General features: G+C 42.7%; 1 protein-coding gene across 4 annotated transcripts in view; it reads right to left on the bottom strand.

Annotated features, from left to right (window-relative positions):
* Positions 1–10,309: 10,309 nt before the first annotated feature.
* The window catches only part of SVOPL (SVOP like), a 74,593-nt gene continuing 65,444 nt past the window's right edge, over positions 10,310–19,458 (bottom strand). For 2 of the 4 annotated variants that reach the window (XM_047763331.1, XM_047763332.1), the window contains 2 exons: positions 13,205–13,318; positions 10,310–10,821 (listed from right to left, as the gene is read on the bottom strand). In XM_047763331.1, coding sequence (XP_047619287.1) covers positions 10,810–10,821; positions 13,205–13,318 — 126 coding nt within the window. In that variant the 3' untranslated portion in view covers positions 10,310–10,809. The remainder of the gene's footprint in view (positions 10,822–13,204; positions 13,319–19,458) is intronic. The other 2 variants (XM_047763330.1, XM_047763329.1) reach the window with 1 other exon arrangement.

Raw genomic sequence — 19,458 nt, 5'->3', positions numbered from 1 at the left:
TTTTCAAAATCGGTTTTTCAGGGTAGTTGTTGTGGTTTTATTGTTTTGAATATGCATTTGACATTCTCCAAAGAAGTTAACAAAATTTACCGCTTATCTTTTTTTGCTCCACCATTTTTAGCACAGCAGCTGGGGTAATTTTGCTCGTAAGTTTATTGTTGTTATCTTAGACTGTACTGTTCCTCTGACATTTTTTTTCTTCCGTACTTGTCTCCTGAGTTAAAGCAGGCAACACGGATCGATTTTGAGGATGATCACAAAGGGAAGTAGCACTTAACAGAAAAATGTGTAATTTCCTAAATGGATTTGAGCCAGAATTTCTACTAATGTACCCAGAACTTACACTGTTATTTTCAGTGCCGTATTAATCTTTCAGAGCAGTATTCTCTTTCACCTTTCTCATATTTTTGCTGAATGAAAGGCAGTCGAAACCCATCTTTCCTGTAATCATACATTATACATATTAAAATGTTTCTCTCTCCAAATAGCAGTTTTTTAATGGTCTTTAAAACTGAAGTCCTATAACCTTATTGTAACAAGCCCCTGTGTGCCCAGGTGGATCCCAGCACAGTCATCCTTAAAATAAGAGGTAAGCTATGAGTCTGACTATACCACACGCCCATTTGGAGAGCATTCTCCGGGAAAGTCAGTGCAATTCAGGCAACCTTGACCTTAAAGAACTCCAGGAGATCTCCCTCAGTATTTAAAAACCAATAGCCTTGTGTCATAGCGGCAGGACCCCCAATACTGAATGTCATCACAGGATGAGCCGGCTATGTGGCAGCTAGAATTCACTCAGTTCAACTCATGGAAAGCTTTCTCAGGTGCCATGCAGTTGATCTTTCCAGCAATGAAAAAACCCAGTACACAGCGACTTAACATGACTGTGGCCTAGGCTTAACTAGGTAGTGTGCACCCTGTTAAATTCGAAACACTATTGTAAACACTATTGTACGTCAGCATCTGACAGTGCTAATGTATTTTGTCCTTTAACAGGCCCTGCTTATCTTTTCTGAATGGAAGTGTAGCACATTGGAAGGTGCCAAAGGGAAAATGTGCTCTTCCTTTGGTAATTTTACTTTGTTTTCCAAGTTTAGACTTTGCCAAGAATAGACCTCACATTTTACTCCTACACAGTACTATTGATGTAACACAACTTAGCAATGCTTTCACTCCGCTTAGGATTCACTCCACAGTCCAAAGGGTGAGTGTATAGCCAATTTCTCCATTTGTGGATTTGCATTTCAAATTTCTGTGCTGCTGCAGTGTTTTAAACTTTTAAATTTGGGTTCCGTGGAGAGACTAGTTAGGCAATGAAAGGAGGGGAACTATTGTCGAGGCCTGATCTACCAATGAACCTGAATCCCAAAAGTAGATTGCTGCATAGGAGCAAAAGGTTTTTAGGTTTAAACTGAAGCTGTATTTACTCTCTGCTTCTCTGTATCTGTTATGAATGAAAGAAATTGTGTGATCTCATTGACCTTTAAATTACGGACATAACTGAGTTCAACAATCTAACTTCTTAGGAAATAGAGGCCCTCCTTTTAAATAACCATGCGCATATATATATATATATATATTTTTTTTTTTTTAAAGCATTTTAGAACCTCATGTAAGTTAATAGGTCATGTCTTTTCTATGTATTGCCCCTTCATCTCGGGCGTGAACTTACTGAGTCATAATTCTCGTGTTGGTGGCTCATGTTCTTGAGTCAGAATAGTGCCAGTCAGTCAGGCCACAGGTCTCTCCCCCATGAAGGTTTTGCTGATTGTGAAGGACATCTGAGGCAGAGGTCTTTGTGGTTATTTTTAACTTGGGGGAGTCAACTGGTGCTTTGATTTAATCAGTATCAGCTATGGTGGATATATACTGTGAATATTTTACCACAAAGAGGAATTGTTAACGGAGAAATGACTGTATGTCATGCAGTAGACTATTAACGAGTTTGAGTTTCCATGACTACCTTTGTATGCTCCTCTGTAAAACTGATACACATAGGGAAGAGCTACTGGTCCATAAATAGGAAAGCTTTTAAGAGGAAAAAAGGCCCTAACGCATGTGTTTTCACCAGGAGGTAAGTCACTGTTTCCTGCTCCCCTGAACGAACCCAACACCCTGGCAGTAGGAGAACCAAAGAAGCCATGAACAATTCTACTTGTCTGAAGCCTGTTGGAAGAAGGGGGTGGGGGGAACACAGCAGGGAGTTTACAAGCCACTTTAAAAGTTTACCTATGTTAATTTCACCTATAAAGTTTGGAAAGTTGTGATTCTCAGATGTTAGAACAATTTTTAAAACTTTTGTACATCAAATAGATCTTAAATTGATGGGGGTGGGAATAGCCTTCTATTTGATTTTTAAATGTTTTTAAACGGAATAACAAAGTCATAATCGAGTCCTTTAAAAAACATGCTTTCTTGGACATGACAAGCTAAACATTTAGCAAAATAATTTCTTTCCTACATTTTCAAATGTGGTATGGAAGAAAGTATTTTAATAGCATCTAACCATGCAGGAATATACTTGTGAATTCTTTTTGTTTGTTTTGGTCTTTTTAGGGCCGCACCTGAGGCACATGGAGGTTCCTAGGCTAGGGGTCAAATCGGAGCTGTAGCTGCTGCCCTGCACTACAGCCGCAGCAGTGCTAGATCCAAGCCTCTTCTGAGGTGCACCACAGCTCATGGTAACACCAGATCCCTAACCCACTGAGCAAGGCCAGGGATCGAACCTGTGTTCTCCCAGATGCTAGTCAGATTCATTTCTGCTGAGCCATGACAGGAACTCCGTGAAGGTGAATTCTTTACCCATGTTCTCTGCTACTTTTTAAACCAAGTCAGGTGAGCCAGAAAATTCAGTCCAGAACCAATGGCTGAAACCTGGTTGTCGTTGAGGGGAGGGGACAGAATATAAGGATCACCCAGAGTTGAGCATGTCGGGAATGTACTGACCTGAGAAGTGGTATGTGGTCCCAAAGGAAATCGGTCTTGCTGCTTGGAAAGAAGAGGAGTGGCAACAAGCTCAGTAAGTTACCAGTTAGCATGCTTTGCTTATGACGCTGTTTCTTTAATCTGATTGCATAAGGCATTTACTAATGAAGGTGTATCTTAAGAAAGCCCAGGATCCAAAAAGTCCAAGATAAAAGGTTTTGGCATTTACATTACAGAAGGATTTTTTTTTTTTTTTTTTTGCCACTATAGACTGCTTTGAAGAGACAGGAATCAATCAAATTCTCTTCTATTAGAGGAACTGTTAGAGGAGTTCGGTTGTGGCTCAGCAATAACGAACCCAACTAGTATCCGTAAGGACACGAGTTCAGTCCCTGGCCTCACTCAGTGGGACAGGGGTCCAGCGTTGCTGTGAGCTGTGGTGTAGGTCACTGATGGGGCTCGGGTCCTGAATTGCTGTGGCTGTGGCCCTGCAGCTGGCTGCAGCTCCAATTTGACTCCTACCCTGGGAACTTCTGTATGCCACACGGGCATCCCTAAGAGGAAAAAAAAAAACCCAAACCCAAAAAACTATTAGATTCAGACAAATTCAACCTCCCTCTTATTGCATAAAGCACAATATGCCTGTAGAAAAATTCTGGTTGTGTTACTTCATCACAGTGTTGTCTTTTATGAGTTCTGAAAGGTAAACCCGAAATTGGTTGACTTCCGTTTCTGCTAGTGCCTGTGCTGCTAAGGTAAGCAATGTACCTGAGTTTATAAGGGATTTTGGACACTTCTTTCAGTATTTCAGTTAAAATTATGTTGATAAAGTTGCTGTAGACCAAATGAGTGTTTTTCTAGGAAGCTCGGGTCCTAGGCAGCGCTAGGCAACATTTTAAAGTATCTTAATTCAGGTGACTTCCCACAAGTATTGAAAGTTCCTGAAATCTGTGGGAAATTACTGAAGCTTGAGTTGTGTCAGTGGTCGACTGTAGTTCTCAATACTGCTATCTTTTCATTTTCATTTTAAATTGCTACTAATATGATCTTTGGAGTTTTCGCTTATGATATGTCACAGGTTGTTTGCCTGACCGTATACGCGCAGCCAAGACATCTTTGCATCAAAAATGTTTTGACCTAAAATTTCTAAAAAGTCCACCAAGGTCTGAAAACTAATGAAATGATTAAAGACGCCAGGGTAGGTAATCCAAACAAACTGTATTTAACGTTTCATGAAGGGGGCATCTCCATTCACGAGGGTTCAGAGAACAGCAGAACAGGGAAGGCAGGCAGTTTTTACAGGGTAAAGAATACAGAACAAGGCAAAAAGAGCCCAGAGGTCGCTTGGCAGAACCCAGAGGTCGCTTGGCGTTTGGGGATTGGCTGACTGGATATACGACGTTTCTGTCAAACAGCACTTACTGGAACATGAAAGTCGTTTAACTTGTATTTTGCTGAAGTGGCGCTCCTCGCAGGAGGGGCTCCACCTTGCGCTAGAAATTTATTTCAGTAATAGCACCTTTTGTTTATTTATTTTGCCTTTTCTGGGGCCGCACCCTCAGCACATGGAGGTTGCCAGGCTAGGGGTCTAATTGGAGCTGTAGCCGCCGGCCTACACCAAAGCCACAGCAACGCAGGATCTGAAACGCGTCTGTGACCTACACCACAGCTCACGGCAACACCGGATCCTTAACCCACTGAGCAAGGCCAGGGACTGAACCCGCAATCTCATGGTTTCTAGTCGGGTTCGTTAACCACTGAGCCATGACGGGAACTCCCAGCAATAGCACCTTTTCATTATCATCTTGACCATTTGAGAATTTTTGATCAGAAATGTCTGTTGTAGTGTGACTCTCGGTAACCATTTCCTCTCTGGGGCTTAGCGTAGTGGAAGAGATTTCAGGCTCATACTCTTGGCCTTGGTTATGTTCTTCTGTTCTCTTTGGTTGTTCTGGCCAGAGGATGTGTTGGCTGGTCCGTGGCTACATAGGTGCATTTAAAACCTTCCTGAGAACGCAGCATATTAGGGAAGCAATAGTTTTTAGCATCAGAATAATGCCCATGGATTGGAGCGTGTTCCTGAGCCAGGGTTTCCATGTCCCAAACCAGCTAGAATCCATTAAGTCAAGGAATGATCTGAAAGAGGGGGACACTTCCTGAGCCAGTTGTCCTCTGTATTTTGTATAATGTATGATTGTACTTCTCCAGAAATAGGTATCCAGTGAGCTTGTTCCAGAGACACTGAGGCATTGGCAATCAGGGGGGAGTTTGTGATGGACAGAAGGAAATAACTCCAGGATCCCCAACATCACAGCGAGTCTAACCTTGAATGTTTGGATCATACGCAGTTTTAAGGGCCTAAGGAACGCGACTAATGCAGTTCCTTTTCCATGCCAGAGCAATGCAGCCTCATAAAGACTTTGGTGGTTTACGAATTAGGAAAAGGATTTCCAGGAAAGGCAGAATCGTTTTTGACTTGGTATCCTCCGAGAAAGCAGGCTGTCTTGATGGGGGCTACTGCTCTGAGGTCTCGTGTTTCCATAGGACCAGGGGTCAGAGGCTTCATCCGTTGTGCTTTGACACCTTGCAAGTCGACAGTAGTGTCTGGTCCCGAGTACTTGATCCTTTTTGCTGAAGGATCAGAGTAAAATAATAACTGTCTGTACATGACAAGACACGGTGAAAGAGCTGAGAGAGGTGTACAATCGCATATACACATATGTAACCCGAGAAGGTTAAACATCCCTTCTCATTTGACTCTGCTTCCTATTTAACGTATCAGACGAACCTAATTAGTTTTACATTTCTCTTTAAGGAGAATGAACATCTTTTGACATCTTCCAGTGGTTCTCTGGAAAATCCCAAAGTTAACTCAAGGTCAAAACCACTTCATTTAGAATTTGACTTTGGGGGAGTTTGTCAAAAACAGCCATTTAACTGAAGTGACTTCAAAGGCATAGTGTGGGACTGGGAGCTTTAACATTGAGAAGACCGGGTTTTCTTAAATAGTCAAAGGATTGGCAAAGACAACATGAAGCACAATATATTATTGGGTAAGACACAAAAGCTTTGTTTTCTAGGCAGATTACTCAAAGAAAACACTTTACTTACAATTTCTTATTAAGACAGACCAATAACCTAAGAAAACTTTAATAGAATCCAAATTCTAATTCTGCACCAGTGTACTTTAGATGTTAAAATTCACTGGTTTTTAGAACTTAAAGAAATCCATTCCAGTCAGCCAGCTTGATCACACATAAAATTCCTTTACAACGATTTATTTTCAGTGTTCCTGTCACGGCTCAGTGGTTAAGGAATCCGACTAGGAACCACGGGGTTGCGGTTTCAATCCTGGCCTCGCTCAGTGGACTAGGGATCCGGCATTGCTGTGAGCTGTGGTGTAGGTTGCAGACATGGCTTGGATCTGGCGTTGCCTTCCAAAGAGATGTCCCTCAGTTCCTTGAAAAGACCCTTCTCAGAGGCGCTGAGAAAGAATGCGTCTTCCTCCAAGACTTTTGTTGCCTAGAACCAGAATTTTTGCAATACCTGCAAGCCTTTTGAGATGAACGGGGTAGCTTTTGTAATTAGTGAAAAGAAAAGGTGGACTTTTTCTGGTCTTAAAAAGACTCAATGTGAAAGACAAGACAGTTAATTGGGGTTATAGGTAACATGGAGCTGGCCCACCCATCCAACTACCTTGTCTTCAATTTGCTTCTTTCTATCAGGGAGAAGATCTTCAGCTAAGATAGAAATCACAAGATTCCTATGTTCTAGACAGGGTTGTTTGGAATATATTTTCCTCCCCTCTGGATACATAGTTTTATTTTTAGCTTAGAGGAGAGAGGACCTAAACAGTTTCTATATAACTGAGTATCAGCCTCCCCTTAGGCTAATTTCTGACCATTAAATATTTGGGGGGGGGGCATACCTGTGGCATCTGGAGGTTCCCAGGCTAGGGGTCCAATCAGAGCTGCTGCCGGCCTACCTCACAGCCACAGCCACGTCAGATCTGAGCCATGTCTGTGACCTACACCACAGCTCCTGGCAACACCAGATGTTGACCCACTGAGCGAGGCCAGGGATCAAACCCGAAACTTCATGGTTCCTAATTGGATTTGTTTCTGCTGCACCACAACAGGAAGTCCCTGACCATTAAATTTTTAAAAAGTCTGTTCAAATACCTTGTCAGGTTTCATTCTGGACAAATGGTAAGTATTGCTGGCAGTATTGAACAACTCCCAAAGATACTACCCTCCCAAGATCCAGGGCGAGTCCCAAAGGTAGCCAAGAGAGGGAAGTACTTAGACCCTTCTGAGAGCTGGCAACAGTTGGTACTCAGCTAGCTGCAAATGGGATGCAGCGGACACTTTTGTCAGACCATATTTTGGGGCCTGATGCTTGAGCCGGGAGAGAAAGGATCAATGACCGCTGGCTTCCCAAAACCGTATTTTCAGGAGCCTGAATTGAGAAAGGAAAGGATGTGAAATTGCTCTTTAGACCCAAGAACTACAGGGATCAAGAAGAGCTGACTCTGTAGGAAGTCTCACTTTGGGCTGGCTGTGCCAGCCTTGCCAGGAGCCCATTCTGTAGACACCCATGAGTGGGGTTTCCAATACGTCTGGTATCTACCACAATTGGACAGAATTTTCTGTTAGTTTTTAGTTTCTCCTTGGCTAGAGATAGGAGTACTTACAGGGGTGTTCAGGGTGGGCAGGGGGAGCAGATTTGTCTTGGAACTGTAGCAATTTTAAAACAGTTTTAAAGTTATGTTGGATCTTTGGTTTTGATCTTGTCTCTTTACTGTGGAAAGGCAGTTCAGTTAAGAGAATGAATAGAGAGTGATAGAGAAGAACTGTTAAGAGTTACATCAGTCTTGTTTTGTGTTTAAATTTTTCATTAGGCTTTGCATTGACTCTTTCAATGAAGTTATTTTGAAATTTTGGAGGCTTTTGTGTGTTTTTATGTGTTTTTTTGGTCTTTTTAGGGCCACACCTTCGGCATATGGAGGTTCCCAGGCTAAGGGTCAAATCGGAGCTATAGCTGCTGCCCTACGCCACAGCCACAGCCATGCCAGATCCAAACCCATGTCTGCAGCCTACACCACAGCTCACGGCAACACTGGACCCTTAACCCACTGATCGAGGCCAGGGATTGAACCTGCGTCCTCATGAATGCTAGTCAGATTCGTTTCCTCTGAGCCACGACAGGAACACCTGAAATTTCGGAGCCTTTTGGAGGCTTCTGCATACCAATTAGAATAGGTATCTCATTTTGGTTGTTGACTTGGGAACTCTTACTTTGAAGTGCAGTGTCTAATTGGAATGTTCCCCACAATGGCCATTGTGAGGTTAGGTTGTCTTCGTGAAATTTTGCCGTTTTTGTAGATATCCACAGCGTCCAGTACCACAATGGTTACACAAAATAAGCAGGTGTGCTGGAAGGCAGAGTGCTCAATTGTCCACCTTCCTGTTTCTTAGCTAAATCTTGGTGTCTGGGAGCCAGTTTAATACCGAAGAGGGATGTACTGTTAGGTTGGTGATATTGTTGTATTTTACAGTGTACCTCATTGCACAGAACCTTTTTTTTTTTTTTCTTTTTTTTGAGGTTGGCAGGTGGTCCAGTGTCAGTCTAACCCATTCCATGACCAGCTCAGCACAGGAGCCTTAGATTTCGGTGGCACGTGTTCTTAAATCTTTGGAGTGCTTTCACTATGCCAACCAGTCTTGCAGCTTTGGCTTCCAGATTCCCATTAGCAGTTGATCTATTTAATCCTTAAATGAGAACATTTCTTTGTAAAAGTGACAGACAGCCTAGTGACTTCCGATAGTCTGCCTCAGGCTTCTTAGCTTTTGTGCCATTAATTCGAACAGTTCTAATTTCTTGTGTCTTAGTTCTCCAAGTCTGCCAGCACTTGATGCTGTGGCCTTGTTTTTGCATCCCCTAACTACTGCCACTCATTGTGGGGTCCCAGTGTTATTACCATGGAACTTCGGGGGGAAGTGTATCTATTCGTTTGGATCAGAGCTGTGTGGATGCAAACAACTCAAATCCAAACGTGAACCTTGCCCTCGATTCCCGTGAGAGTCCCAGGGAACACAGAGGGTTCAGAGTGTTCCTTGCCTGGGTGTCTTCCTGCAGGCCATGCACAGTCAGCTTTGGATCCAGACTTCTCACCAAAGACTGTTAAAGATGACCAAAGAAGACAATTTAGGGAACCCAGACAAACGTTGACACTTCCTGAAGCAGGCAGTCTGCATGTGCAAGGGCCCAAAGAACTGCAACGCGGGGCTGAAGGCAGGAGGGTAAATAAGAACCAAGGAGGTGAGTACAGAGCCCAGAGCTGACTTGCTGTTTTGCCAACTGGATTTTCTGTGGTTCTGGTCAAGCAGAGCATTTACAGGGCTGTGAAATGTATGTAGCTGTCGTTTGCAAAGGTGGCACCTGGACAGGACTGGCTCCATCTTGGGCCTCGAAACTTACTTCAGCAAAATTAGGACCTGTGAGCAAAATTCAACCTATGGCCTCCTTAGCCTGAGAGCTACTATTTTTTTTTACTTTTTTTTTTTTTTTTTTTGCCCTTTCTTGGGCCGCTCCCGCGTCACATGGAGGTTCCCAGGCTAGGGGTCTAATCGGAACTGTAGCTGCCAGCCTATGCCAGAGCCACAGCAACTCGGGATCCGAGCCATGTCTGCAACCTACACCACAGCTCACGGCAACGCCGGATCGTTAACCCACTGAGCAAGGCCAGGGACCGAACCCGCAACCTCATGGTTCCTAGTCGGATTCGTTAACCACTGCGCCACGACGGGAACTCCTTTTTTTACATTTTTAAAGGCTGGCATGGAGGGAAGTAGCTGAGGCTGTGACAGACCGTATGTAGCTCAAAGTCTAAAATGTTTCTTTCCTCTTAGGCCCTTTCTAGAAAAGCTTTCCTGACTTCAAGCCATGTGTGCCTGTGTTTCAAGTGGGAATGATTTGTACCCTTATTTGAAGCAGGGGTATAAACGCTGTCATACACATAGTTTGCTGGGCTAAGGCATTTCATTGTGGTAGCAAGCAAGTTTTTCCTTTTCCACTGCAAAATGGAGGTGGAAGGAAGTAGGTTAGTCAAGTCTTTGGGGATCCCAGTTTCAGAAGTCTGCACAGAAGCCTGAGGAGGAAAACTAAATCTCAGTGTAAAAGCTTGGGGGTTTTCCTTCCACAGCATTCCTGTGTACACAGGTATGACCGTGCATGCACACAGTCGCTTCACAAAGGGCATATGATTACATGATGTGGGAAAGCTTGCTGTACTCTGATTTTGTTTTTTTAAATTGCATCATGGGAATCATAGTGCCCCTATGAAATTAATGAAATTACAGTAGAAACAGAATGTGGATTACTTTATTCTCACTTTCTATGGTTATTACATACAAGACTCAAATGAATTTAAGCATATTATTTTATGAATATTAATGAAAAACGCTTAAACTATGGAGGTTGCAATTTATGCTAACTTTAATTGTGAATTTGATGATTTCTGTTTGTTTTGAAACGTTTAATAATACCACCTCAATTCATGTCTTAGCTGCAAATTTTCAGTCCAAGTTGTGCTATAAACCTCATGGGAGAATGTCAAATATGTTTTGTCTGAGATTTGCTATTTGTATAAACATTAACAAATTTCAGAAAAAGCCACCCTCCACCCATCTACCAGATACACCCTTCCAACCTTAATTATTAACTAACTTATTCTATTCTCACGTCTGATGTCTCAAAAATACATAATTTCTTAATTAACGAATAGCATACAGAAATTAAATCAGGTTTAAAAAAATGCTCTTCAGCTCTCTGTGAAGATAAAAATGCATTTTTCTTCTCTGGTAGATGTAGGTTTGCAGGTCTTCATTTAATTTGCTGGAACAAGAAGTAATTTAATTAATACAATTTAATTTTTCTCCATTTATATTCAGCTCTTTGGCACTAAAAACTAGTAATAGAAGGTTCTTTAATAATAAGCTGAGAAGGAATGAAGATCCTAGCAGTTACCCTTGTGTACCTGACAGTGCATATGACTCAGTTATTCTCGTGCAACACAGACATTGGTCAGCGGGAAAAAAATCACTATAAATATCTTTCAAGAATTGTTTGATTGCTAGTTTACTAGATTGATCAAAATACAAGTTCCTTAGAGTAATTCTGAAATGTACTTAACTACTCTTAAACTATTGACCAGATTGGGGGATACTGGAGTTCCCGTTGTGGTGCAGTGCAAACGAAATCTCACTGGCAGCCGGAGGACACAGGTTTGATCCCTGGCCACACTCACTGGGTTAAGGATCCTGCGTTGCCCTGAGCTATGGTGTAGATCATAGACATGGCTTGGATCCCACGTTGCTGTGGCTCTGGTGTAGGCCAGCAGTTGTAGCTCCAATTGGACCCGTAGCCTGGGAACCTCCATATGCTGTGGGTGCGGCACTGAAAACAAAAAAACATAAAACAAAAAACACATTATTGGGGATACTGTCTGTGTTACTGAAAGTTTAAAATGTTTGCATATTTTAAACATTTCTCGAAGTTTTACTACATCAGAAACCAGGTAGTTTGCTATGTTAAGTGCTCACGACACTGAGATATATACCTGTACACCCTTTTAAGATTTGGCCAAAGACATTGGGAGGCAGAGCCATCAAGGCCTATGTGCCCATAGAACTGTATTTACTGGATCCACAGGTTGAAGTTGTAAGGTACCGGAAGCAGTGCCTCTCATCAACAGACCTGCCAAATTATTTCACTACAATACTAATTCCCAGTCCTAGTGAAAAAAAGGAGAGGGAATGTGGAGATGGCTTGAATGGCAAATCCATAAAGCAGGTTAGCTGGTAAGCCCAGTTTCATTTTATATGTATTCTTACTACCTTTAAAACAAAACCACTATGGAAAATGAGCATAAGGTTTAGCATCACTTAATTTTGCAATAAGTTTAGATTCCAGTCACACCCTATCTTAGTGTTTTCCTTTACAAGTCAGTCAACTTTCTTTTGCCTTTGTTTCCTCATCTGGGTGGAGGATGGATCAGTCCTTTTATTTAAGACTAAAAGGAATCGTTGGAATCATCAATGGGTGATGGGTGATCAGTGGGTGATGATTCCAATGATTCCTTTTAGTCTTCAAAGAAAAAAAAAAAAATGTTTATGTAGGTTCCAAGTAAGGAATCTTTAAAAAAAAAAGCCCCTAAGTTCATGATGACATAAGAGGAATTTCCGTCTTCTCGCAGACAACGAAACACACCTAACTGATCTTTGCCAACTGAAATATTAACATGTGTCTATAGTTCACTATAAATAGGACAGCAGAGAAAGGCAGGCCACATTTACCAACAGAAGCATGTTGACTTCACAGCCTCATTAAGATGTGGCAGCTCAGATGAACCAAACTACAGTTAATCCTTGAACAGCATAGGTTTCAACATGCAAGTCCACTTTTATGTGGGTTTTTTTTTTTGCAACTGTAATCCACGGTTGGTTGAATCCGCAACTGCAGATACGGAAGGCTTAGTGTAACCTGAACTGGGATTTTTGACACTTATTGCTTCTAAGCCCCCTCTAAGCCCCCTGTTCAGCCTACAACCATAAACACCTAATCCTGACTGCCCTTCCCCTTTCCATGTGCACGCACCTACCTGTAGCAAGCCTTGTGCTCAAGGCAGGGAACCAACATAGCTACCACCTATCCTTACAGATGAAGCCGCCCAGAAGGGCAGAGGGCGAGGAGAGGCCATCTCTGAGAGAACTTTGCCCCTGGGAGCTTACCTTCTACTTTTGGGGTATCCTTTTTTCTGTACTTTCTAGCTTTGTATCTACTGACTATTAGTATTGGATGGCCACTGGTGCAACACTGAAGTTTTTGACTCCACTCTTAGCACAGGCTGCTGATGAACCTGTGTTCCAAATGGCCATGCAAGTAGTTTCTGCTCATCTGGCCACTTTTCGCAGCAACTCTTAAAAAGTGGGGAGGATAAGAGGCTGAGGTGTCTGCAGTATCATTCTCTCCAGTCCCAGTTCAAGCTACACCTTTTACAGCAATCAAGGTTTGAATTGAATAATCAGCTTCTTTACCTTCAGTGCTGCTCAAAGGTACACGTAGCACCACTGGATACCCAGTGTGTCCACTGGCACCCACTGAGCAAATGTATGTTAGCAGACTGGGGCATCAGTATGTCTGTTTAAAACAATTTCCCTACATCAAGTGCATTTCCTTTGGTCAAAAGGTGTTACTTTGAGAATACTTGATCACTTACTTGTAAGGCCCGTCCTTTGGTCTCAATGGGCAGAGTAAATGCAGAAATGGCACACACAATACAGACAGATGAGAAAAGACACAGGGCCCCCAGGAACGACGCACTCATAAGAACCTGCAAAGCACAAGGCATGACTCAGCATATTGCGCCCCAGTCAGTTGGTCTTTATGTCAAAAGAAAAATAAAGATTTCATCTCATCAAATACATAAATGAAAGCACTTGGCAGCCATTCTGTAAACTGCACTGCTGACATCCTAGATCTGTCATTTGGGTCAATATTATAGGCATTTTTGTGTGGCTTCCATGACCCAAGTCCTGTGGGAGTAGAGGTGGTCCCCTGGTCTCTGAAATGATGCTTCCTGGCTCAAAACCAGCCAAAACTTACTGTGCAGAAAATGGGGACTTCCTGCTGTAGCAGGAAGTTAAAAGAGATGGGAGTTAAAAGTCTTGGGAGGAGAAGGGAACTGTGCCAAGTGGGATAAGAATCCGACTGCAGCAACTCAGGTCATGCAGAGGCGAGGGTTCGATCCCCGGCCGGGCACAGTAGGTTAAAGGATCCAGCCAAAAGAAGACTTACTGTGGAACAAATGGATACCAGACAGAAAGAATGGATTTCTACCAGCTTCTCCTTTGGCCTGGACCTTCTCATCCTGGTACTGGTTACTTTTTATTATTCTTATTTTTTAAATTGATTCTGGTTACTTTAGACATCTTACTTCACACATCAGCTTCCCCAGGACTTTGCCCAGAGAGAGCCAAAAACCAAGCACTTGGTAATTGGTAACTAATCTCACAAGGATGGTTAACTGAAATGAGTAAGGAACAGCCAGTCTCCTTGAGTAAGGAACACAATATTGCAGTCTGGAGAGAAGCAGAAATTATGTGGTCTAGACCCACCTCTTCACCTTAAAGATGAGCCTAGAGTAAGGGCTAAGTGACTGCTTGTGCAGAGTCATAGGTAGATCCCTGACACACCATGGATCCCTAGTGCTGTCCCCATGACAGACTTGCCTCTGAGGTGCACAGTCGAAGAGCCCATCCTGTGCATAAGCCTACACGTCGTCCAAAACAGTAAAATATCCCATTTGTCAGGCAAACAGAACCCATGACGTCAACCACGTGAACGAACTATTTTGTAGTTAACCTACCCAGTGATAGGTATTATTTTATGCTTTTATCTCCCCAAATGAAATAGTTAACAATTTTCCCCAAACAGGAGTTTGGGGAACCAGGCTCACAAAAGGGGAAAAGGAATAAAAACCACAGGAGCCTAGACAGTCGGAACCATGACCCAGTGATGCCACAGTTAGTCATGTGTCTGCCTGGCTGCCATGGCTGCCGCTTGTCTTTTGACACCAAAGTTCTCACCACCACTAGGATGCATTCTCAACCACCTCCTAACCTCTGCACCAGATCCACATTCCAAGATGGTGAGAGGCCGTGATGAGTGAAGTTTAGGTTACAGAAATGCTCTACCAGCAAGGATCAGGCAGAGTAATTCCTCCCCTCTTTGACTTCCCTAGAGGGATACAGCAGGACTCCAGCAATCCCATCAGTGTTAGCAGGTATTCTTTTTGGGTTTGTTTTTGCTTTTTAGGGTCGTGCCCTCAGCATATGGAGCTTCCCAGGCTAGGAGTTTAATCCGCTGTGGCTGCCGGCCTGCACCACAGCCACAGCAACGAGGATCTGAGCTGCGTCTGCGACCTACAACCATAGCTCACCGCAACGCCAGATCCTTAACCCACTGAGTGAGGCCAGGGATCGAACCCGAAACCTCATGGTTCCTAGTTGGATTCATTTCCGCTTCGCCCTGACGGAAATTCCTTCTTGCAGTAAATTCCTTCCTGCCTAAGTTAACCAAAGTCAAGTTCTGTTCCTTGTGAGCAAAAGCTCCAAGTAATGACTAATTATAAAAATCACGCAGGCGTTCCCACTGTGGGTTAATTATCCAGCTTGTCTCCGTGGCGGCACTGGTTCTATCCCTGACCCAGCACAGTGGGTTAAAGATTCAGCATTGCCACAGTTGTGGCATAAGTCATGTCTCTGGCTCTGATTTGATCCCTAACCTTCTGTACGCTGCAAGTGCAACCAAAAAAAAAATTTTTTTTTTTTTTTTTTTTTTTAGGACTGCATCTATGGCAAATGGAAGTTCCCCAAGCTAGGGGGTCAAATTGCAGTTGCAGCTTACAGCCACAGCAACTTGGGATCCGAGCCAAATCCACCACCTACACCATAGCTCACAGCAACACCGGATCCTTAAACTCACCAAGTGACGCCAGGGTTTGAATTCCTGTCCTCATGGATATTAGTTGGCTTTGTAACCCACTGAGCCACAATGGGAACTCCCAGTAAATAAATTTTTAAAAAATAAAACCAGCTGGCCAAAGAGCAAATGCAGATGACTAACAGGCACATGAAAGGATGTGTGACATCACTAATCATCAGGGCAGGGCAAATCAAAACCACAAGGAGATACCACCTCACACCTGCCAGGATGCAATCATCGAAAAGTACACAAATAACAAATGTTGGCAAGGATGTGGAGAAAGGGAACCTTCCCATGCTGTTGATGGGAATGTAAATGTGTGCAGCCACTATAGAAAACTGCAGATTCCTCAGCAGACTAGAACTACCATGTGACTCAGTAATTCCACTCCTGGGTGTATGTCCCCCCCCCAAAAAATCCAAATAAGCCCAAAACACTAAAAATCATCTGGGAATTTTGTTGAAATGCATTTTTCAGGCCCCACTGCAGATTCACTGTGTCAGAAACAAAAGATCTGTCATCTTCTAAAAATCAGCCCAGACCAGGGACCTTTTACACAATGATAAAATGTTGAGCTAGAATAAGACAAGGATGCCTGCTCTCTCACCACTTCTTTTCAGCACAGTCCTAGCCACAGCAATCACACAAGAAAAAGGAATAAAATCACCCAAATTGGGAGTTCCCGTTGTGGCGCAGTGGTTAATGAATCCGACTAGGAACCATGAGGTTGCGGGTTCGGTCCCTGCCCTTGCTCAGTGGGTTAACGGTCCGGTGTTGCCGTGAGCTGTGGTGTAGGTTGCAGACTCGGCTCGGATCCCACGCTGCTGTGGCTCTGGCATAGGCCGGTGGCTACAGCTCCGATTCAACCCCTAGCCTGGGAACCTCCATATGCCGCGGGAGCAGCCCAAGAAATAGCAACAATAACAACAACAACAACAAAAATCACCCAAATTGGAAGGGAAGAAGTAAAATTTTCATTATATGCAGATGACATAATACTATATATAGACAACCCTAAAGAATCCTCACAAAAACTATTAAAACTAATGAATTCAGCAATGTAGCAGGATACAAGATTAACATACATAAATTCGTGGCATTTCTTTACACTAACAATGAAATATCAGAGAATGTAATAACCTTCAAAATCACACCCATCCACCCCCCCCCCAAAAAAAAAGAAATTTCTGAATAAATCTGACCGAGGAGGTGAAAGACGTATGCTGAGAACTAGAAAACATTAATACAGGAAACTGAAGAAGATTCAAACAAATGGAAAGTTATCCCATGCCCTTGGATTGCAAGTTAAAATGACCATACTACCCAAAGCAATCTACAAATTTAATGTAATTCCTTTCATATTACCCAGGACATTTTTCACAGAACTAGAATAATCCTAAAATTTATATGGAACTGTAAAAGACCCAAAATTGCCAAAGCAATCTGAGAAAAGAATTCAGTGCAGGAGGCATAACCCTCCCAGACTTCAGACAATACTACAAAGCTACAGAAATCAAGACAGCATGGTATTGGCACAAAAACAGACATACACATCAATGAAACAGTATAGACAGCCCAGAAATAAACCCATACACCTATGGTCAATTAATCTTCACAACAAAGGAGGCAAGAATATAGAACAGGGAAAAGAGAGTCTCTTCAGCAAGGGGTGTTGGGAAAGTTGAACAGCTGCAAGTAAATCAATGAGGTTATAACACACCCTTGCATTGTATTCAATGTATCTTAAACACAATATATCTTAAAGACTTATATTTAAGACAAGACACAGTGAAACTAGAACAGAACATAGGCAAAACATTCTCTGACATAAACTACCCGTCTCTTAGGTCAGTCTCCCAACGTGATAGAAATAAAAACAAAAACAAATGGGACCTAATCAAACATAAGCTTTTCCATAGCAAAGGAAACCATAAACAAAAAGACAACCTACTGACTGGGAAAAAATATTTGCAAACGAAGTACCTATAAGGGCTTAATTTCCAAAATATACAAGCAGCTCATACAGTTCAATAGCAACCAAAAGAAAATCGAAAAAATGCATAGAAAACCTAAATAGCCATTTCTCCAAAGACGACAGAGAGATAGCCAATAGGCACATGAAAAGATGCTCATAATTGCTAATTATTAGAGAAATGCAAGTCAAAACTACAAGAGGGAGTTCCCAGTGTGGTACAATAGGATCAGCAGTGTTTCTGGAGGGCAGGGACACAGGTTTGATCCCCAGCCTGGTACAGCCGGTTAAGGATCTGGCACTGCCTTGGTTGTGGTGTAGGTTCCAACTGTGGCTCGGATCTGATACCTGGCCCAGGACCTCCATATGCCATGGAGCAGCCAAAAAAATAATATATACATAATACAATGAGGTAGCACTTCATACTGATCAGAGTGGCCATGATTAAAGTCTACAAATATTTGAGAGTGGGCAAAGAAAAGGGAACCCTCTTACACTGTTGGTGGGAATGTAAACTGGTGCAGCCCTCATGGAAAACAAATACGGAGGTTCCTCAAAAAACTGAAAATAGAGTTGCCATATAATCCTGCAATCCCACTTCTGGGCATATACCCAGACAGATCTACAATCTGAAAAGATACATGCACCCCTATGTTCATAACAGCAGTATTTATGATAGCCAAGACATAGAAACAACCTAAGGGTTCATCAGATAAAAACAACTGATCAACAGATAAAATGTGGTGTATACACACAACACACACACACGCACACGGAGATATTACCCAGCCTTTAAAATGAAGTAATGCCATTTGTAGCAAGACAGATGGACCTAGAGATTAACATACTAAGCATAGAAAGAGAAAAATAAATACCGTGTGTCACGTATATGTGGAATCTAAAATAAGACAAAAGTCAACATATCTGAAAGAAAACCAGACTCCCAGATATGGAGAACAAACGTGTGGTTGCCAAGAGAGGGGGACTAGGGGAGGGAAGGATTAGGATTTTGGTTATTAGCTGAGGCAACTGTTACACACGGGATCCACACCGAGGTCATCCTGTGCAGCACAGGGACCAGTACCTGTGACTGATCCTAATGGGAAAGAGTATGAAAAAAGAGATGTAACTGAACCACTCTGCTGTGCAGCAGAAATTAACATGACATTACAATGTTGTAAATCAACTTCAATGGCTGCTTCATTACAGTTGATGTACAATGTTCTGTCCATTTCTACTGCACAGCACAGCGACCCAATTAGACATTTACATACATTCTTTTACCTTTTTCTCCATCGTGTTCCATCACAAGTGACTAGAGATGGTTCCCTGTGCTAGACAGCAAGATGTCACTGCTTATCCACTCCAAAGGCAAAAGTTTGCATCAGCGAACCCCACACGCCCAAATAATTTTTAGAAATTAAAAAATATTAAGTCTACAAATAACGAATGCTGGAGAGGGTATGGAGAAAAAGGAACCCTCCTACACTGTTGGTGGGCATGTAAGTTAGTGCAGCCACTATGAAAAACAGCATGCAGTTTCCTCAAAAAAACTAAAAATAGAATAACAGTGTGACCAAGTAATCCCACTCCTGGGCATATTCCCAGACAAAACTATAATTCAAAAAGAAACATGTACCCTGGAGTTCCTGTCGAAGCTCAGCGAATCTGACTAGTATCCATGAGGATGTGGGTTCGCTCCCTGGCCTCCCTCAGTGGGTTAAGGATCCCAAATTGCTGCAAGTTGCAGTGTACGTCGCAGATGCAGCTCAGATTTGGTATTGCCATCAAAGCAGAAACAAAAACAAAGTCATGCACCCCTATGTTCACAGCACCACTGTTCACATTAGCCAAGACATGAAACAACCTCAATGCCCACTGACAGATGAGTGGTTAAAGAAGACGTGGTAATACAAAGAATGGAATACTACTTTTTCTTTCTTTCTTTATTTCAGCTGCACCTGTGGCATATGGAAGTTCCCAGGCTAGGGTTTGAATCAGAGCTACAGCTGCCG

This window comes from Phacochoerus africanus, chromosome 16 (genome assembly GCF_016906955.1).
Source record: "Phacochoerus africanus isolate WHEZ1 chromosome 16, ROS_Pafr_v1, whole genome shotgun sequence".
NCBI lineage: Eukaryota > Metazoa > Chordata > Mammalia > Artiodactyla > Suidae > Phacochoerus > Phacochoerus africanus.
The sequence above is the reverse complement of the archived record's forward strand: the minus strand, read 5'-3'. Positions and strand labels throughout refer to the sequence as shown.